Raw genomic sequence first — 22,489 nt, 5'->3', positions numbered from 1 at the left:
GCGAGCGGGACCCACTTACCACCTCCCGAAGCGCGGCCACGCGATCCTGGAGAGCCCCAGCCGTGTGTGTCTAACATGAAGAAAACCGGAGCCTCCGCTGTAGGTACCCGGCAACCAGGGTTCGGAAGTGTACAGCGCCGCTGGGGAGAGCTGGAGCTGCAGCAGTGAATGTCACAAGACATTTACCACCGCTGCTGCCCTTGAAGTCTTCACTTTTTACCTCATAAAAAGCTTTTCTCAGGGCTGCTTGGAGCAGCCCCTCTGTTAAGTGCCTGCTTACTGCAGCACCAACTGACAAACTGAGCTCCTGTGCTGGGAGGCGGGGTGATATAGGAGGCGGCGCTGTGCATTCTGGGAACAGTCAAAGCTTTGAGCCTGTTGGTGCCTCGGATCAAGATCCTACTCTACACCATACTTACCTACTCTCCCGGAAGCTGCAGGAGGCTCCCGTTTTTTGGGGTAGCCCCCTGCACCCCCGGAAGAGTGGGCAGGTCTCCCGCATCCTGCTCGCACCCTAGTGATGCAGGATGGAGAGATAACCTCCCGATTCGCGGGTCCGTCGGGTGGAGAAGGGGTTAAAATGACGCAAATCGCGTCATTTTAGCCCCGCCCCCTTCCAGCTGACCCGCGAATCGTGTCATTTCCCGATGCGGGGGCGGGGCTTTGTGATGTCACAGTCCGGCCCCGCCCACCGAAGTCACTGCAGCGTCTCCTCTCCGGGCTTCTCCCGGAGAGGAGAAAGAAAATGTCGGTAAGTATGCTCTACACCCTATGGTCCAGACTTGTGGAGCCCAGTGTACCCTGCAGCCAAAATGTATTTTATTTTTTATGCTGGGAAACATTGTTCTTTGGGATGGGTGTATTTAAAGCGCTTTGCTTGAGGTAGACTTCTAAAATATTTCTTCCATTTCTAAAGAAAAATGCTCATGAACAGTTTCCATTTTGAAACTACGTCTAGGTGTAGCGGTTCATGCCCATGGTGTTTCGTCTCATGCCTGCAGTTCCATCTTACCTCAGTGTTATGGCGGAGGGAGCCAGCTGCAGTTTACTGCTGACCAGTATCAAAAGGTCCTCGTATGAAAGTTGGTGGGAGACTTGAATCGCTACTGTGTATTTATAGTAAACCTTAATAAGGTATGACGTTGAGGGAGTTACTGTGGTTTCCTAAAGAGACGGGAGACAAAAAGGTCATTACAGAACAGAGAGAACATTTATAAGTGTAGGTATAATTTGTGTTCTAATCCAGAATCCCAGTGCCAGTTAGTTATTCCATTATGCCTAACCTAAGACCGGTTCCAGAAAATATCCAAATGACCTTTGCTCTCATCCATGTTCATACAACTACTTAATTGCTAACTAAACAAAGAAAACTAAACCATTCCAACCCCCTCCTCCTGTAAGCGCTACTTGCTGTTTATAGAGAAGGTATAGATTAGAGGTGTAACTATAGGCATTGGAGCTGTTCAGCAATGTTGCCTCCTCTGCCCCCCTCAGTTTAGCCATGTTATTTTATTCCGATAACATTTACATTATGGAAGCAGCTGAATGTGTATAAAAATGCAGGTTATGGTTTTCTGACTGGTGAGTTGCAGTGTCAAGAGGAGTTCTGGTATCGTTCCATGTGCATGTGAGCAGCACCAGCGGTCATTCCAAATGAATCAAAAGTACATTGTTCACTTATTACTGTATGTTTCGCAAAAATAAATGAACTATTTGAAGGTAATCAAGTCTAACTGCTACTGAGTGCCGCAATCTGTGCTTGGCTCGAGTACACTTGTATCCAAAGTCCCGAGCTTCACTGTGATACCCCTTTTACACTCGCATGAAAATCCCGGTATTTTGCACGTGAACGCGCATCATCCCGGGATTTTTCTCAGTGTGAAAGGGTACAGGGTCAATTTCCCGGGACGAGCATCCCGGGATTTCAACCCAGGTCTCGACCAGGGTTGGTCCCGGGACCGTCCCGGGAAGCTGTGTAGTGTGAAAGGGCCCGTCCCTGGATTAACTATCCCGGGACTGTTAAAAGGCCTCGGATTGGAGCTTTCTTGGGCTCAGAAAAGAAGATGTCATCTTTTCTGAGCCCAAGGCCATTTCTAATGACATACATATGAATTTGCAGGTATATCCTGGGATCAGTGTAAATGGGGCTGTCCCGGGTCGATCCCAGGTCTTAGTGCAGTGTGAAAGGGGTCAGTCCCGGGAATGCATCCCAGGAGTGACCCGGGTGTGTGAGTGTAAAAGGGGTATTAATGACTCCATCCACTAGTGGACACTGGAGGAATTTACACTGGGGTATACAGGTGTGGGAGCAGGACACTTTAATTTTTTTTTTTTTTTTTTTAGAAGTGTGAGGCTCCTCCCCCTCTAATACCTGTCAACCTCTCAGCTAGAAAAAAATTGCCCTGGGTGCTGGTCATACTGGACCACGCTCCAGAATTAAGTTAGTTTAATTTTGTTTTAATCTTAATAAATATTTTGTACTTGGGTCACAGACCCGTCCTAACTTATGTTAAAAAGGAGAGATCCGGGTAAGGGGGTGCTCTGACTGTGGTCAGACAGGGGTCCAGCCAAGTGCGTTTTAAAAGAGGAGAGCTAGAGCCCTACTATGCATGCGCAGGTCTCCGGGAATATGGTGCCCGCACCTTGTTCCCGGGGACACCTCCAGTGCGCATGCGCAAATCACTCAAAAATTGGAACTTCCGGAGGGGTATGTATACTCTATGGGTGTGGTGTAGGCCCCCACGGACCTAGGGTCTCGTGTGCACTGCACCCATTATAGAAATGCCTATAGGTCCAGCGCCTATGATGAAAGGAGCTGCACACCTATTGAGAATAACTGCAGCTCCTTACAAATGAGCTGACAGTTCCACATGGCTTGGCACCACAGTGAGCTGCGTGATCGTAAGTACTTCAGGGCTACAGCAATGTCTTCAACCTGCTCCCTGGTAAAATCCTGCACCGCGCATCCTCCCGCTGGGAAGAGGGAGCTCTCGTCTGCCGCTCTCATCCCCTCTGCTCTTAGGTGCAGAGCCACTTCCCCGGGGTTGTTTGTTCAGCGCCTTGGCTGTCGCAACCGCTGCACACCCCTAATAGATGCCTGAAGACGAACATCTGTGATGAGTACATGCCGGGGGCCCTCTAGGGGGGGTCTCCTGGTTCATGGTGCGGCTGTCGCACAGATGAGGCATACGGGTCCCTCCTGGGGGGATCCGCTATTGCCGCTGTGTAAACTGGCTAGCGGCGGGCTTGACTGAGCATTTATGTGAAGTTTTAAGCATGTTTGGAGACAGTGCCAGTATAAAATCCTCAGTAGCTATGGCGCCATTAAGGAGGCGGAGCTACATCACAGCGGGCTCAGTGGCATTTCGGCGGGCTCAGTGTGCATATTACACATTTCTAAAGAAAATTGGGTTTTGAAACTGTGTTTCACTGAACTAAATGCTGATCCGCCCCACTGGGGCTCTCTGGCGGGCGTGTGCTGGTGCCTACTCTTCCTCTGTGTCTCCTCTGACATACAGTAGGGCAGGCTTGCATTGTAGCTGTCTGTGTATTGTTGTGTGTTACTTTTCACCATGATAAAACACAAGTTATGCAGTGTCTGTAACACCAGATTCTCCCCACTCTCATCTGGTTCTATTTCATGTGAGCAGTGTAGTCAGTCCTCACAGAACGTTGAGACTGTGGGGGGAGGGTCACGAACCTTCCTGGCTGGATGCAATCAAAACTATGATGTCTGATATGTCATCTCAGCTCACTGCAAATGCCCACAAAACACAAGAACTGCAACAAGCAGTAGCAGATCTATACTACTGATGATGATATACAGGATGATGGGGACGATGTGGATCCCATAAGTGGGGATTCCACTCCTACACAGGGTATTAAAACCCTCATTTTAGCTATAAGGGATGTACTAAAGCTCCCCCTGAAGGATGCTGCAAATCAGCAGTTGTTGTTTTTTCTCCCTCAAGACAAATGAACTGTCACATTTCCTAATTCAATAGAATTAGATTATTTCTCTTACGTCCTAGAGGATGCTGGGGACTCCATAAGGACCATGGGGTATAGACGGGCTCCGCAGGAGACATGGGCACTCTAAAGACTTTAGATGGGTGTGCACTGGCTCCTCCCTCTATGCCCCTCCTCCAGACCTCAGTTAGATCCTGTGCCCAGAGGAGACTGGGTGCACTGCAGGGGAGCTCTACTGAGTTTCTCTGAAAAAAGACTTTGTTAGGTTTTTTATTTTCAGGGAGCATTGCTGGCAACAGGCTCCCTGCATTGTGGGACTGAGAGGAGAGAAGCAGACCTACTTAAATGATAGGCTCTGCTTCTTCGGCTACTGGTCACCATTAGCTCCAGAGGGTCGGAATGCAGGTCTCACCCTCGCCGTTCATCCCGGAGCCGCGCCGCCGTCCTCCTCACAGAGCCGGAAGATAGAAGCCGGGTGAGTATGAGAAGATAGAAGACTTCAAAGGCGGCAGAACACTTCTGATCTTCTATGAGGTAACGCTGCGCGCCATTTCTTCCAACACACACACACACACACACACTGGCGGCACTGTATGAGTGCAGGGCGCAGGGGGGGCGCCCTGGGCAGCAATTATTAACCCTCTAGGGACACTGTCATAGATCTATACTGCGGAGGCAGTATATTGCAGAAACCCCTGCTAGTATAAAGATTTGAGCGGGATCAAAGCCCGCCGGTAAGGGGGCGGAGCTTGATTCCTCAGCACTAACCAGCGCCATTTTCTCCACAGCACACTGCAGAGAAGCTGGCTCTCCGGACTCTCCCCTGCTGAACACAAGTACAGAGGGTAAAAAAGAGGGGGGGGCACATTTAATTGGCGCAGCGAGTATATTTATAAAAGCGCTGTACTGACTGGGATTTTATTCCAGTGTCCGGTGGCGCTGGGTGTGTGCTGGCATTCTCTCTCTGTCTTTTCAAAGGGCCTTATTGGGGGACTGACTCTCTCTCTCTCTCTCTCTCTCTCTATCTATATATATATATATATATATATATATCTCTCCCTGAGTGTGTGGGGGTGTCGGTACGTGTGTGTCGGCATGTCTGAAGCGGAAGGCTCATCTAAGTAGGAGGTGGAGCAGATGATTGTGGTGTCTCCGTCGGCAACGCCGACACCTGATTGGCTGGATATGTGGAATGTTTTAAATGCAAATGTGTCTTTATTACATAAGAGAATGGACAAAGCAGAGTCCAGAGAAAAGACAGGGAGTCAATCCATGGCTTTGGCTGTATCACAGGGCCCTCCAGGGTCACAGAAACGTCCCCTGTCCCAAGTAGCAGACACTGATACCGACACGGATTCTGACTCCAGTGTCGACTACGATGATGCAAGGTTACACCCAAGGGTGGCCAAAAGTATTCATTATATGATTTTTGCAATAAAAGATGTTTTGCATATCACAGATGACCCCTCTGTCCCTGACACGAGGGTATGCATGTTTAAGGAAAAGAAACCTGAGGTAACCTTTCCCCTGTCTCATGAGCTGAACGCGTTATTTGAAAAGGCTTGGGAAACTCCAGACAAAAAACTGCAGATTCCCAAGAGACTTCTTATGGCGTATCCTTTCCCTGCACAGGACAGGTTACTGTGGGAATCCTCGCCCAGGGTGGACAAGGCTTTAACACGCTTGTCCAGAAAGGTGGCGCTACCGTCTCCAGACACGGCAGCCCTCAAGGATCCTGCTGATCGCCGACCGGAACCTACCTTAAAATCAATTTATGCACATACGGGTGCCTTGCTCAGACCGGCAATAGCGTCGGCTTGGGTTTGTAGCGCTGTAGCAGCTTGGGCAGATACCTTGTCATCTGACATTGATGCCCTAGATGGGATAGCATTTTATTGACCTTAGGTCACATTAAAGACGCAGTCTTATATATGAGAGACGCTTCGAGAGACGTTGGGCTGTTAGGTTCGAGAGCCAACGCCATGGCGATTTCTGCTAGGCGAGCCCTGTGGACCCGCCAATGGACGGGTGATGCCGACTCAAGAAGACATATAGAAGTTTTGCCTTACAAGGGTGAGGTTTTATTTGGGGAAGGTCTCGTGGACCTGGTTTCCACAGCTACCGCGGGTAAATCTACTTTTTTACCTTCTGTTCCCCCACAGCAAAAGAAAACACCACAATATCAGATGCAGTCCTTTCGGTCGCATAAGTCCAGAAGAGGTCGGGGCTCTTCCTTCCTCGCCAGAGGTAAGGGTAGAGGGTAAAGAATGCCTGCTACGGCTAGTTCCCAGGAGCAGAAGTCCTCCCCGGCTTCTACTAAATCCACCGCATGACGCTGGGGCTCCACTGAGGGAGTCCGCGTCGGTGGGGGCACGTCTTCGACTCTTCAGCCACATCTGGGTTCAGTCAGACGTGGATCCTTGGGCGATGGAAATTGTATCCCAAGGCTACAAGCTAGAATTCGAAGACGTGCCTCCTCGCCGATTTTTCAAATCGGCTTTACCAGCTTCTCCCCCAGAAAGGGAGATAGTTTTAGCTGCAGTTCACAAACTGTGTCCACAAGTGATTGTCAAGGTTCCCCTAGTTCAACAGGGGACGGGGTACTATTCAACCCTGTTTGTGGTCCCGAAACCGGATGGCTCGTCAGACCCATTCTAAATCTAAAATCCCTAAAACTGTACTTGAAAAAATTCAAATTCAAGATGGAATCGCTCCGGGCAGTTATCTCCAGCCTGGAAGGGGGGGATTTTATGGTGTCACTAGACATAAAGGATGCATACCTTCATGTCCCCATATATCCTCCTCATCAGGCATACCTGAGATTCGCTGTACAGGACTGTCATTACCAGTTTCAGACATTGCCGTTTTGGCTTTCCACGGCCCGAGGATTTTCTCCAAGGTAATGGCGGAAATGATGGTGCTCCTGCGCAGGCAGGGAGTCACAATTATCCCGTACTTGGACGATCTCCTGATAAAAGTGAGATCGAGAGATCAATTGCAGAAAAGCGTGTCGCTCTCCCTGAGAGTGCTGCAGCAGCATGGCTCGATTCTAAATCTACCAAAGTCACAGTTGATTCCAATGACTCGGCTATCTTTCTTAGGCATGATTCTGGACACGGAACAAAGGAGGGTTTTTCTCCCGATGGAAAAAGCCCAGGAACTCCAGAACATGGTCAGAGACCTGTTAAAACCCAAAAAAGTGTCAGTCCATCAATGCACTCGAGTACTGGAAAAAATGGTGGCGACCTACGAGGCCATCCCCTTTTGCAGGTTTCATGCGAGGACGTTTCAGTGGGACCTTCTGGACAAGTGGTCGGGGTCCCATCTACAAATACATCAGAAAATAAGCCTGTTCCCCAGGGCCAGGGTGTCTCTCCTGTGGTGGCTGCAGAGTGCTCACCTTCTCGAAGGTCGCAGGTTCGGCATTCAAGACTGGGTTCTGGTGACCACGGACGCGAGCCACCGAGGATGGGGAGCAGTCACACAAGAAAAAAATTTCAGGGACTATGGTCAAGCCAGGAGGCTTGTCTACACATCAACGTACTGGAATTGAGGGCCATATACAATGGCCTACGACCAGCGGAGAATCTTCTTCGCGGCCTACCGGTTCTGATTCAGTCTGACAACGTCACAGCTGTGGCTCATGTAAACCGCCAAGGCGGGACAAGTAGCAGAGTGGCAATGGTGGAAGCCACCAGGATTCTTCGCTGGGCGGAAAATCACGCAAGCGCTCTGTCAGCAGTCTTCATTCCGGGAGTGGACAACTGGGAAGCAGACTTCCTCAGCAGACACAATCTACATCCAGGAGAGTGGGGACTTCATCAAGAAGTTTTTGCAGAGATAGCAAGTCAGTGGGGACTTCCACAAATAGACATGATGGCGTCATGCCTCAACAAGAAGCTTCGGAGGTATTGTGCCAGGTCAAGGGACCCTCAGGCAGTAGCGGTGGACGCCCTGGTGACACCATGGGTGTTTCAGTCGGTCTATGTGTTCCCTCCTCTTCTGCTCATTTCAAAAATACTGAGAATCATAAGACGAAAAAGAGTGCAGACAATACTCATTGTTCCGGATTGGCCTCGAAGGGCCTGGTATTCAGATCTTCAGGAAATGCTCACAGAAGATCCGTGGCCTCTTCCTCTCAGGGAAGACCTACTGCAGCAGGGGCCCTGCGTGTTCCAAGACTTGCCGCGGTTACGTTTGACTGCATGGCGGTTGAACACCAAATCCTAGCGGGGAAAGGTATTCCGGAGGAAGTCATCCCTACTCTAATTAAGGCTAAGAAGGAGGTGACGGCGAAACATTATCACCACATCTGGAGGAAGTATGTTTCTTGGTGTGAAGCCAAGAATGCTCCTACTGAAGATTTCCATCTGGGCCGTTTTCTCCACTTTCTACAGACATGAGTGGATATGGGCCTAAAGTTAGGCTCCATTAAGGTACAGATTTCGGCCCTATCAATTTTCTATCAGAAGGAATTGGCTTCTCTCCCAGAAGTCCAGACTTTTGTAAAGGGAGTGCTGCACATCCAGCCTCCTTTTGTGCCCCCAGTGGCACCATGGGACCTTAACGTGGTGTTACAGTTCCCGAAATCTTACTGGTTTGAGCCTCTTCAAACGGTGGATTTAAAATTTCTCACTTGGAAGGTGGTCATGTTGTTGGCCTTGGCATCTGCATGGCGGGTGTCTGAATTGGCGGCTTTGTCTCACAAGAGCCCCTATCTGATTTTCCATGTGGATAGAGCAGAATTGAGGACTCGTCCTCAATTTTTGCCTAAGGTGGTTTCATCTTTTCATATTAACCAACCTATCGTGGTGCCTGTGGCTACAGGTGACTTGGGGGCCTTAAAAATGTATGTAGCCAGGACGGCTCGGGTTAGGAAAACAGAGGCACTGTTTGTCCTGTATGCAGCCAACAAGCTTGGCGCTCCTGCTTCTAAACAGACTATTGCTCGCTAGATCTGTAACACGATTCAGCAAGCTCATTCTACGGCTGGATTGCCGTTACCAAATTCGGTAAAGGCCCATTCCACTAGGAAGGTGAGCTCTTCTTGGGCGGCTGCCCGAGGCGTCTCTGCATTACAGCTTTGCCGAGCGGCGACTTGGTCGGGTTCAAACACTTTTGCTAAATTCTACAAGTTTGATACCTTGGCTGAGGAGGACCTCATGTTTGCTCAATCGGTGCTGCAGAGTCATCCGCACTCTCCCGCCCGGTCTAGAGCTTTGGTATAATCCCCATGGTCCTTACGGAGTCCCCATTAGAGAATATAAGATTTTAAACCTACCGGTAAATCTTTTTCTCCTAGTCCGTAGAGAATGCTGGGCGCCCGTCCCAGTGCTGAATCAATTCTGCAAGGCTTGTATATAGTTATTAGAGATGAGCGCCTGAAATTTTTCGGGTTTTGTGTTTTGGTTTTGGGTTCGGTTCCGCGGCCGTGTTTTGGGTTCGACCGCGTTTTGGCAAAACCTCACCGAATTTTTTTTGTCGGATTCGGGTGTGTTTTGGATTCGGGTGTTTTTTTCAAAAAACACTAAAAAACAGCTTAAATCATTGAATTTGCGGTCATTTTGATCCCATAGTATTATTAACCTCAATAACCATAATTTATACTCATTTTCAGTCTATTCTGAACACCTCACACCTCACAATATTATTTTTAGTCCTAAAATTTGCACCGAGGTCGCTGTGTGACTAAGATAAGCGACCCAAGTGGCCGACACAAACACCTGGCCCATCTAGGAGTGGCACTGCAGTGTCACGCAGGATGGCCCTTCAAAAAAATACTCCCCAAACAGCACATGACGCAAAGAAAAAAAGGCGCAATGAGGTAGCTGACTGTGTGAGTAAGACTAGCGACCCTAGTGGCCGACACAAACACCGGGCCCATCTAGGAGTGGCACTGCAGTGTCACGCAGGATGTCCCTTCCAAAAAACCCTCCCCAAACAGCACATGACGCAAAGAAAAAAAGAGGCGCAATGAGGTAGCTGACTGTGAGTAAGACTAGCGACCCTAGTGGCCGACACAAACACCGGGCCCATCTAGGAGTGGCACTGCAGTGTCATGCAGGATGTCCCTTCCAAAAAACCCTCCCCAAACAGCACATGACGCAAAGAAAAAAAGAGGCGCAATGAGGTAGCTGACTGTGTGAGTAAGACTAGCGACCCTAGTGGCCGACACAAACACCGGGCCCATCTAGGAGTGGCACTGCAGTGTCACGCATGATGGCCCTTCCAAAAAACCCTCCCCAAACAGCACATGACGCAAAGAAAAAGAAAAGAAAAAAAGAGGTGCAAGATGGAATTGTCCTTGGGCCCTCCCACCCTTATGTTGTATAAACAAAACAGGACATGCACACTTTAACCAACCCATCATTTCAGTGACAGGGTCTGCCACACGACTGTGACTGATATGACGGGTTGGTTTGGACCCCCCCCAAAAAAGAATCAATTAATCTCTCCTTGCACAAACTGGCTCTACAGAGGCAAGATGTCCACCTCATCATCACCCTCCGATATATCACCGTGTACATCCCCCTCCTCACAGATTATCAATTCGTCCCCACTGGAATCCACCATCTCAGCTCCCTGTGTACTTTGTGGAGGCAATTGCTGCTGGTCAATGTCTCCGCGGAGGAATTGATTATAATTCATTTTAATGAACATCATCTTCTCCACATTTTCTGGATGTAACCTCGTACGCCGATTGCTGACAAGGTGAGCGGCGGCACTAAACACTCTTTCGGAGTACACACTTGTGGGAGGGCAACTTAGGTAGAATAAAGCCAGTTTGTGCAAGGGCCTCCAAATTGCCTCTTTTTCCTGCCAGTATAAGTACGGACTGTGTGACGTGCCTACTTGGATGCGGTCACTCATATAATCCTCCACCATTCTATCAATGTTGAGAGAATCATATGCAGTGACAGTAGACGACATGTCCGTAATCGTTGTCAGGTCCTTCAGTCCGGACCAGATGTCAGCATCAGCAGTCGCTCCAGACTGCCCTGCATCACCGCCAGCGGGTGGGCTCGGAATTCTGAGCCTTTTCCTCGCACCCCCAGTTGCGGGAGAATGTGAAGGAGGAGATGTTGGCAGGTCGCGTTCCGCTTGACTTGACAATTTTGTCACCAGCAGGTCTTTCAACCCCAGCAGACTTGTGTCTGCCGGAAAGAGAGATCCAAGGTAGGCTTTAAATCTAGGATCGAGCACGGTGGCCAAAATGTAGTGCTCTGATTTCAACAGATTGACCACCCGTGAATCCTTGTTAAGCGAATTAAGGGCTCCATCCACAAGTCCCACATGCCTAGCGGAATCGCTCCGTGTTAGCTCCTCCTTCAATGTCTCCAGCTTCTTCTGCAAAAGCCTGATGAGGGGAATGACCTGACTCAGGCTGGCAGTGTCTGAACTGACTTCACGTGTGGCAAGTTCAAAGGGCATCAGAACCTTGCACAACGTTGAAATCATTCCCCACTGCGCTTAAGACAGGTGCATTCCACCTACTATATCGTGCTCAATTGTATAGGCTTGAATGGCCTTTTGCTGCTCCTCCAACCTCTGAAGCATATAGAGGGTTGAATTCCACCTCGTTACCACTTCTTGCTTCAGATGATGGCAGGGCAGGTTCAGTAGTTTTTGGTGGTGCTCCAGTCTTCTGTACGTGGTGCCTGTACGCCGAAAGTGTCCCGCAATTCTTCTGGCCACCGACAGCATCTCTTGCACGCCCCTGTCGTTTTTTAAAAAATTCTGCACCACCAAATTCAAGGTATGTGCAAAACATGGGACGTGCTGGAATTTGCCCATATTTAATGCACACACAATATTGCTGGCGTTGTCCGATGCCACAAATCCACAGGAGAGTCCAATTGGGGTAAGCCATTCCGCGATGATCTTCCTCAGTTGCCGTAAGAGGTTTTCAGCTGTGTGCGTATTCTGGAAAGCGGTGATACAAAGCGTAGCCTGCCTAGGAAAGAGTTGGCGTTTGCGAGATGCTGCTACTGGTGCCGCCGCTGCTGTTCTTGCGGCGGGAGTCCATACATCTACCCAGTGGGCTGTCACAGTCATATAGTCCTGACCCTGCCCTGCTCCACTTGTCCACATGTCCGTAGTTAAGTGGACATTGGGTACAACTGCATTTTTTAGGACACTGGTGAGTCTTTTTCTGACGTCCGTGTACATTCTCGGTATCGCCTGCCTAGAGAAGTGGAACCTAGATGGTATTTGGTAACGGGGGCACACTGCCTCAATAAATTGTCTAGTTCCCTGTGAACTAACGGCGGATACCGGACGCACGTCTAACACCAACATAGTTGTCAAGGCCTCAGTTATCCGCTTTGCAGCAGGATGACTGCTGTGATATTTCATCTTCCTCGCAAAGGACTGTTGAACAGTCAATTGCTTACTGGAAGTAGTACAAGTGGGCTTACGACTTCCCCTCTGGGATGACCATCGACTCCCAGCAGCAACAACAGCAGCGCCAGCAGCAGTAGGCGTTACACGCAAGGATGCATCGGAGGAATCCCAGGCAGGAGAGGACTCGTCAGAATTGCCAGTGACATTGCCTGCAGGACTATTGGCATTCCTGGGGAAGGAGGAAATTGACACTGAGGGAGTTGGTGGGGTGGTTTGCGTGAGCTTGGTTACAAGAGGAAGGGATTTACTGGTCAGTGGACTGCTTCCGCTGTCACCCAAAGTTTTTGAACTTGTCACTGACTTATTATGAATGCGCTGCAGGTGACGTATAAGGGAGGATGTTCCGAGGTGGTTAACGTCCTTACCCCTACTTATTACAGCTTGACAAAGGGAACACACGGCTTGACACCTGTTGTCCGCATTTCTGGTGAAATACTTCCACACCGAAGAGCTGATTTTTTTTGGTATTTTCACCAGGCATGTCAACGGCCATATTCCTACCACGGACAACAGGTGTCTCCCCGGGTGCCTGACTTAAACAAACCACCTCACCATCAGAATCCTCCTGGTCAATTTCCTCCCCAGCGCCAGCAACACCCATATCCTCCTCATCCTGGTGTACTTCAACACTGACATCTTCAATCTGACTATCAGGAACTGGACTGCGGGTGCTCCTTCCATCACTTGCAGGGGGCGTGCAAATGGTGGAAGGCGCATGCTCTTCACGTCCAGTGTTGGGAAGGTCAGGCATCGCAACCGACACAATTGGAGTCGGACTCTCCTTGTGGATTTGGGATTTCGAAGAACGCACAGTTCTTTGCGGTGCTACTGCTTTTGCCAGCTTTAGTCTTTTCATTTTTCTAGCGAGAGGCTGAGTGCTTCCATCCTCATGTGAAGCTGACCCACTAGCCATGAACATAGGCCAGGGCCTCAGCCGTTCCTTGCCACTCCGTGTGGTAAATGGCATATTGGCAAGTTTACGCTTCTCCTCCGACAATTTTATTTTAGGTTTTGGAGTCCTTTTTTTACTGATATTTGGTGTTTTGGATTTGACATGCTCTGTACTATGACATTGGGCATCGGCCTTGGCAGACGACGTTGCTGGCATTTCATCGTCTCGGCCATGACTAGTGGCAGCAGCTTCAGCACGAGGTGGAAGTGGATCTTGATCTTTCCCTAATTTTGGAACCTCAACATTTTTGTTCTCCATATTTTAATAGGCACAACTAAAAGGCACCTCAGGTAAACAATGGAGATGGATGGATTGGATACTAGTATACAATTATGGACGGGCTGCCGAGTGCCGACACAGAGGTAGCCACAGCCGTGAACTACCGCACTGTACTGTGTCTGCTGCTAATATAGACTGGTTGATAAAGAGATAGTATACTCGTAACTAGTATGTATGTATAAAGAAAGAAAAAAAAACCACGGTTAGGTGGTATATACAATTATGGACGGGCTGCCGAGTGCCGACACAGAGGTAGCCACAGCCGTGAACTACCGCACTGTACTGTGTCTGCTGCTAATATATAGACTGGTTGATAAAGAGATAGTATACTCGTAACTAGTGATAGTATACTCGTAACTAGTATGTATGTATAAAGAAAGAAAAAAAAACCACGGTTAGGTGGTATATACAATTATGGACGGGCTGCCGAGTGCCGACACAGAGGTAGCCACAGCCGTGAACTACCGCACTGTACTGTGTCTGCTGCTAATATAGACTGGTTGATAAAGAGATAGTATACTCGTAACTAGTATGTATGTATAAAGAAAGAAAAAAAAAACACGGTTAGGTGGTATATACAATTATGGACGGGCTGCCGAGTGCCGACACAGAGGTAGCCACAGCCGTGAACTACCGCACTGTACTGTGTCTGCTGCTAATATAGACTGGTTGATAAAGAGATAGTATACTCGTAACTAGTATGACTATAAAGAAAGAAAAAAAAACCACGGTTAGGTGGTATATACAATTATGGACGGGCTGCCGAGTGCCGACACAGAGGTAGCCACAGCCGTGAACTACCGCACTGTACTGTGTCTGCTGCTAATATATAGACTGGTTGATAAAGAGATAGTATACTCGTAACTAGTATGTATGTATAAAGAAAGAAAAAAAAACCACGGTTAGGTGGTATATACAATTATGGACGGGCTGCCGAGTGCCGACACAGAGGTAGCCACAGCCGTGAACTACCGCACTGTACTGTGTCTGCTGCTAATATAGACTGGTTGATAAAGAGATAGTATACTCGTAACTAGTATGTATGTATAAAGAAAGAAAAAAAAACCACGGTTAGGTGGTATATACAATTATGGACGGGCTGCCGAGTGCCGACACAGAGGTAGCCACAGCCGTGAACTACCGCACTGTACTGTGTCTGCTGCTAATATAGACTGGTTGATAAAGAGATAGTATACTACTAATATTATATATACTGGTGGTCAGGTCACTAGTCACACTGGCAGTGGCACTCCTGCAGCAAAAGTGTGCACTGTTTAATTTTAATATAATATTATGTACTCCTGGCTCCTGCTATAACCTATAACTGGCACTGCAGTGCTCCCCAGTCTCCCCCACAATTATAAGCTGTGTGAGCTGAGCACAGTCAGATATATATATACATTGATGCAGCACACTGGGCTGAGCAGTGCACACAGATATGGTATGTGACTGAGTCACTGTGTGTATCGTTTTTTTCAGGCAGAGAACGGATATATTAAATAAAACAAACAACTGCACTGTCTGGTGGTCACTGTGGTCGTCAGTCACTAAACTGCACTCTCTTCTACAGTATCACAGCCTCAGGTCAATCTCTCTCTCTCTCAACCCTAATCTAAATGGAGAGGACGCCAGCCACGTCCTCTCCCTATCAATCTCAATGCACGTGTGAAAATGGCGGCGACGCGCGGCTCCTTATATAGAATCCGAGTCTCGCGAGAATCCGACAGCGTCATGATGACGTTCGGGCGCGCTCGGGTTAACCGAGCAAGGCGGGAGGATCCGAGTCTGCTCGGATCCGTGAAAAAAACCATGAAGTTCTGGCGGGTTCGGATTCAGAGAAACCGAACCCGCTCATCTCTAATAGTTATTGCTTACATAAGGGTTATGTTACAGTTTTGATCAGTCTCGGGCTGATGCTGTTTTGTTTCATACTGTTAACTGGTTCGTATGTTCCGAGTTGTACGGTGTGGATGGTGTGGGCTGGTATGTATCTTGCCCTTAGATTAACAAAAATCCTTTCCTCGTACTGTCCGTCTCCTCTGGGCACAGTTCTCTAACTGAGGTCTGGAGGAGGGGCATAGAGGGAGGAGCCAGTGCACACCCATCTAAAGTCATTAGAGTGCCCATGTCTCCTGCGGAGCCCGTCTATACCCCATGGTCCTTACGGAGTCCCCAGCATCCTCTACGGACTAGGAGAAAAAGATTTACCGGTAGGTTTAAAATCTTATTTTCTCTTACGTCCTAAAGGATGCTGGGGACTCCAAAAAGGATCATGGGGTATAGACGGATCCGCAGGAGCTTGGGCACACTATAAAGACTTAAACTGGGTGTGAACTGGCTCCTCCATCTATGCCCCTCCTCCAGACCTCAGTTAGACTTTGCCCAGGAGTGAAGGGACACACACTAGGGGAGCTCTACTGAGTTTCTCTAAAATACTTTGTTAGGTTTTTTTATTTTCAGGGAGACCTGCTGCGTGGGAGTGAGGGGAGAGGAGCAGGACCTACTTCTTCTTAGTTTAAGGGCTCTGCTTCTCAGGCTACTGGACACTATTAGCTCCAGAGGGTTCGATCACTTGGTGCGCCTAGCTGCTTGTTCCCGGAGCCGCGCCATTAACCCCCTCACAGAAGCCAGAAAAAAGAAGCCGGGTGAGTATGAGAAGATCCGAAAACTTCAGTGACGGCAGAAGACTTCAGTAACAGAGGTAACATGCAGCGGTCATGCTGCGCTCCATGCTCCCACACACTAACGGTACTCACAGGGTGCAGGGCGCTGGGGGTGGGGGGGGGTGGGGGGGGATTGGAGCGCCCTGGGCAGCAAGTTACTAAGGCTCTTTTAAACAGAAAAGGCTGGCTTGAGTTGTTGTTCGGTGCCCGGGCACCGTGTCCGCTACCCCCAACAGCATGTCGCAGCGGTCCCGCTACGCGCCATTGCTCCCACACACCAACGGCTGGTATCGGTTGCAGGGCGCAGGGGGGGGGGGGGGGGCACCCTGGGCAGTATGTTTTACATTATTTTTACACTCCCAGAACACGTATACAGTGGGTAGCCACTGTATATGGTCCCCTGCCTGCATATAACGGTTTTAATATAGGGGCGGGGCTTAGCCCTCACAGCAATAGACAGCGACATTTTTAATCAATGTCCCCGCCAAAACGTGTACAGCACAAACAAGGGGGGGCACATATTGTCAGTGTTATGTAGGAATGTATAACACTATTTAATTTGGAAATGGGCATGTACTCATAGTTGTGTATACTCTGTGTGCTCCCTGTCAGATATACACTTGTGTCGACATGTGTGAATATTCTGTCACTAACGCCTCTGGGGTTCATTGTCGTCATCGCCGACGCCTGTTTGGTACTTGATACAGTAGATACTGAGTCAACAGATCGGTTGTGTTATACTTGTTCATAGTAAACACGGTATGGGAGACATAGTAGTATGTGGGTGACCCGGTCGGCACCAACTGTTATTACCGGGTGTAAATTGACCTGCTGTAACTAACTTATACCTGTATATATATTTATATGTATTTATATGGTTCGGTTCCGTGAGTCTGTAGCTCGAGCGCAGACATGGTTATATTTGTGGGGGAATGTTATTAAAATTATATATGTATAATTCTCTCGGACCCCTCGGGGTCGCAAGTATGTTATTTTGCCTGGTTACTACTCTCTGCTGTCGACTATTACTAGGTTTTCTGTTGACTATAATGCTTCCTGGTAGAGCCACAACTGCGGATTCAGTACATGGTCATACACATTCAGAACACATTAATGTCACTTGGGGCCCGAAGGTTCCGGACAATCCGCTTATATGTATGTTATATGTATATATAGGTAGGATATGTGTGTATATGTGTATTACAATATGTATATTCATCTTATGATTTATAATGAATGCTGAAGTAATAGTATTCTTTCTCATGTGCTGGTCGCTCTGTTGATAAAGCTTTAGGTCAGCAGTGACGAGTGGGTCTCCCGTCCTCTCAAGGAGTCCGTATGTTTATTCTTTTCCCGCGGTGGAGAGAATACCGTGAAAGTCAACGCCTGGTCGACACGGCGTCCTGTCACGAAGGATCGGATACAGGAAGCTAAGTGATATTTTATTTCTATTCTTTGGATTTATTTGCATTACATGCACAGGAGGGAGTGTTTATATTTGGAAGGACATCCGATGAAATTATCCTGCAGAGATAGGGGATTTTCCTTATGTTGGGTTTTCTCTATATATCGCAGCAGGCTGCAGTGCGTATATGGCCGGGGATGTGCTGAGGCTGACTCCGAGAGATACTGGAGCTTTTTCCCTGGGTCGGTGTGCCGCTGTTTGGGGATGCCTTAGTTCAGTCAATCTTGGCGGATACTGCTGATAAATCTTACTTGGTGAGTTAGATTCCCTCACAACAGTTGGTGACGCATTCTTTTGTGGGATGCAGTCGCTTTAACTAGTTCGATGCCGTTCTTTTTTCTTTCCTTTCTGTGCAGATGGAGGGTGGAAAGGAAGTGTTCTGCAGCCTTGTTAGGTTCGCAGAAGCGGCGGTTGTTTTCTGTTTCTCACACATCCACCACATGGTCCTGAGTCTACCTACCTGGACCCCACTCCGGTGGGGACTCGTCTACTACTTTTCAGTTAGTCCGGGAATAGTCCAGGACCCGTGAGTTAATTGTAGAATCCAGAGGGGGACTATCTGAAGTTACAGATGTCTCCCCTCACTGTTTTCCTAATAGATCTTACTGTTTCCCCTCTGGAAGGGGAGGTAATACGCGACGCCATATCAGAGGTGCGTCAGGTTCAGGGCCTTGTCCTCCTGTCCTGGTTATAAAAAAAAAAAGTTTACGTGCGTTGTTTTACGCATTCAGATTACCTGGAGGGATAGCCAGGATGGTCTTTGCCATTTCACTGGAGTGATGGTAGTATGATGCTTTTCTTTAAATAGAAAGATCCATTGTTATTCGGTAATGAGATATTCGCCTGATTGAGGCGAGGTCTAGTAACAAGTGGTGCAAATCGTTGTTTCTCTCTGACTTTTCTTCAACACAGGGAAGGGCTGTTATTCCCAACGACGCAGATGTCGGAGGTGGTATCAGAGTAGATACTGAATGGTTGAGGTTCTGTGCTTTCCTGTGGAAAGAGGTCTGAGGATCCTGAGTCGGATCAGATTTGCAGTGACAATCCATCTGTATGTTCCATTGATGAAGAAGTTGGGTGCGGCCTAAGAGGCTTTTTCGGTGAGCAGGTCAAATGCCAGAGTGGTTTTCACGGGATCTGTTGGGAATGTGGTCCGGGTCTCACCGGCACATGCACCGGAATATACTTCTAATGGCTAGGATATCACTCCTGTGATGTCTGCTCAGTTCTCACCTCCTAGAGGGATGAAGGTTCGGGATTCACGATTAGATCCTGGTGTACATGTGTGCAGATCTCCGAGGCTGGGGAGCGGTCCTTGCATGGGAAGTATTTCCAGAGGAAAAGGTCAAGTTGCAAAGCTTGTCTACAATAAGCTTTCTTGAAGTAAGAGCTATTTTTAGCGAATATATTCTTCGTGATCTGCCCGTGTTAATTCTGACGGATGACTTGGCAGCAGTGGCATAAGTAAGCCGCTAGGGCGGAACAAGGAGCAAAGCGGCAATGGCAGAAGCTGAAATAGTTTTCTGCTGGGTGGTAAGACTGGTAACCATTATATTAGCAGTCTTAGTTCCGGACGTAAACGACGGAGAAATAGATTTCCTCTGAAGACGCACTCTCCATCCGGGAGAAATACTGTCGTCATAGAGACGTTTTACAGAAGTGACTAGTCTTTGAGGAGTGCCTCAATTGGGCATGTGGGCGTCTCGCCTCAACGAGGGACCTCAGGAATATGGTTCCAGGTCAAGGGACACTCAAGCAATAGCAGTGGACGGCCTCGTGAAACCTTGGGGGTTTTCAGTCGGTCTATGTGTCCCCTCCACTTTCACTCTGCTGAAGGTAATAAAAGTAAGAGGAACAGAGGTTCCGGTGATACTCATTGTTCCGGTCTAGCCAAGGAGGGCTTGGTATCCAGTTCTTCAAGATTTATTCATAGAAGATCCCTGGCCTCTTCTTCTACGGGAGGAACTGTTACAGCAAGATCCGAGTGTGTATCAGGACTTATCGCGGCTGCGTTTGACGGCGTAGCGGTTGAACGCCATATCCTAGTCCGATCGGGTATTCCTAGTGAGGTCATTTCCATAATCCTTCAGGCTAAAAAAGAAGTTCCAGCGAAGCCTTAACACCGTGTTTGGCGTGAATATGTGTCTTGGTGTAAATCTAAGAAGCTTCCTACGGCAGACTTTCAGCTGAGTCGTTCTTCTCCGTTCTTTGCAAGCAGGTGTGGATGCAGGCCTACAGTTAGGCTCTGTTTCAGGGCAGTTTTGGCCTTGTAAATTTTCTTTTAGAAAAAAAAAAAAAAAGAAGAATTGCCCATCTTTCCGGAAGTTCAGACTTTCGTGAAAGGAGTACTGCCCATTCAACCTCCATTTGTGCCCCATTGGCACAGTGGGCTCTTGATGTGGTGTTGCGTTGCTTGTGTCTCACTGATTGGAACCTTTATTAAAGGTTGTGTTAAACTTTCTCTCTTGGAGAGTGGTCATACTTTTGCTTTTTAGGCGTCCGCAAGGCGGTTGTCGGAAGTAGCGGTTTGTCTCACAAGAGCCCCTGTTTGATTTTCCAAGTAGATAGAATTGAGAACTCGGATAGTAGTTCTGCCGAAAAGGGTTTTGGGGTTTATCAAAAACCTGCCTTTTTCGATGCCTGTGGTAGCTTCGGCATTGGCTGATTCAATCTCTCTCGATGTAGTCAGGGCTGTGAAGATTTATGTCGCCAATTGGGCTCAGTTTGGGGAAACAGAGCCTCTGTTTGTCCGGTATGCTCCCAGCGTGCTTTGGCGCCTGCGTCTCTGCGGTCTGTTACACGCTGGATCTGTGATAAGATTCGGTGTGCTAGTTCTACGGCTGGATTGCCGTTACCGAAGTCGGGGGAGACCCATTCTACTAGGAAGATGGGTTATTTTTGGGCGGATGCCCAAGTTGTCTCGGTGGGTTAACTTTGCCGAGCGGTTACTTGGTCGGGTTTCAAACACCTTGGCTAAGCGCTACAAGTTTGATACCCTGGTTGATGGGGACCTCATGTTTGCTCAATCGGTGCTGCAGAGTCGTCCGCACTCTTCTGCCCGTTCTGGAGCTTTGGTATAGACCCCATGGTCCTTTTGAAGTCCCCAGCATCCTCTAGGATGTAAGAGAAAATAGGATTTTAGTACTTACCGGTAAATCCTTTTCTCCTAGTCCGTAGAGGATGCTGGGCGCCCGTCCCAGTGTGTACTGTGTCTGCAGTTATAGATTTTGATTGCACTTTGTGGTGTTTCTTCTCTGTCAGGCTATCGCTGACATTGTTCATGCCATGGCATGTGGTTTTTTATTGTTGGTAGGCTGACACACAGGTTGTTACGTATTCTCTCAGCATATGGCTGTATGGTTTTCATACCGTGGGCTGGTATTCTGTTGAAGGCCATGTCTTGCGGTATGTTTGTGGTGTGAGCTGGTATAACACTCACTGTGTTTAAATTATAAATTCTTTCCTCGAAATGTCCGTCTCTCCTGGGCACAGTTTTCTAACTGAGGTCTGGAGGAGGGGCATAGAGGGAGGAGCCAGTTCACACCCAGTTTAAGTCTTTATAGTGTGCCCAAACTCCTGCGGATCCGTCTATACCCCCATGGTCCTTTTGGAGTCCCCAGCATCCTCTACGGACTAGGAGAAAAGGATTTACCGGTAGGTACTAAAACCTTATTTTATTAAAGCTAGCCTGGAAAAATCCAGATAAGACATATCGGGTGTCAAAACAGTTTTTGCATACATTCCCCTTTGCTCCTGAGGGAAGAAAGTTCTGGGAAGAATCTCCCGCGGTAGACGTCTCAGTTTCTCGCATCTCTAAGAAGGCGGTACTCCCGACTCCGGGCTCCTTTCAAGTTATACCCTTTTCCCCTGAGTACCGGGTCCGATCCGGGATGTTTAACCCGGCTAAAACCCATGTCGGCCCCGCCGTTTCCATTGCACTTCGACATGGGTCATTCCCGGGTCGGACCTGTTTCCACTTAACCCGGGTAAGCTCTGTAAAAGCCTATTGATGTCACTCGTTACTCGATTCTGAAACACGGGTAATGACCGTTTCCACTGCACAATACCTGGGTCATTACCGTGTCCAACCCAGGTGGCTACCCGGGTAGGATTCCAGGGTCACTCAACCTGTTGAGTCATTTCCACTTACTAAAAACCCGTGTTGATGCGAGCCCCCGTGCAAAAACACAGGTAAATTTAGCTAGTGGAAAAGGGGTATAAAGGACCCGGGGCATAGGAAAATTGAGACCACACTGAAATCTATAGACATTGCTGCAGGTATATCTCAAAGACCGGTCATTGCAGGTTGCTGGATGACGCATGCAATTCACTCCTGGGCTACTCAAATTCAGGAGGGTCTCTCGGGTGACATGACCCTGTTTACTACAGTAACTTTCCTAAAACACATTCAGGACACGGCAAGAGTCCTCTGTGACTCCCTAAAAGAGATTGGCAATATTAATGCTAGGACCACGGCTATGGCTGTGTCAGCACGCAGAGCCATATGGTTGCGTCAGTGGATTGCAGATGCTGACTCCAAACGCAATGTGAAATCTCTTCCCTTTACAGGTGAATGGCTCTTTGGAGGCGAATTGGATGCCTGGATCTCCAAAGTTACTGCTGGGAAATCCGCGTTTCTTCCCTCGGGGGCTCCGCCTGCTTAGACGTACCTACCCGGGACCGTCTACTCAGTCCTTTCGGTCCACCAGATTTAGATCTAGGGCCAGAGGTGCATCAAATGCAGCTAGAGGCACCAGG

The 22,489-nt window shown here is 48.5% G+C and overlaps 1 protein-coding gene across 2 annotated transcripts in view; it reads right to left on the bottom strand.

The window, feature by feature from the left end:
* NCF2 (neutrophil cytosolic factor 2) overlaps window positions 1-22,489 on the bottom strand; it is a 146,792-nt gene that overhangs the window by 11,037 nt on the left and 113,266 nt on the right. For both annotated transcript variants that reach the window (XM_063939760.1, XM_063939761.1), the window contains one exon: window positions 1,013-1,164. In XM_063939760.1, coding sequence (XP_063795830.1) covers window positions 1,013-1,164 — 152 coding nt within the window. The remainder of the gene's footprint in view (window positions 1-1,012; window positions 1,165-22,489) is intronic.

Source organism: Pseudophryne corroboree, chromosome 9 (genome assembly GCF_028390025.1).
Source record: "Pseudophryne corroboree isolate aPseCor3 chromosome 9, aPseCor3.hap2, whole genome shotgun sequence".
Taxonomy (NCBI): domain Eukaryota; kingdom Metazoa; phylum Chordata; class Amphibia; order Anura; family Myobatrachidae; genus Pseudophryne; species Pseudophryne corroboree.
This window is presented reverse-complemented; position numbering and strand designations above follow the sequence as displayed.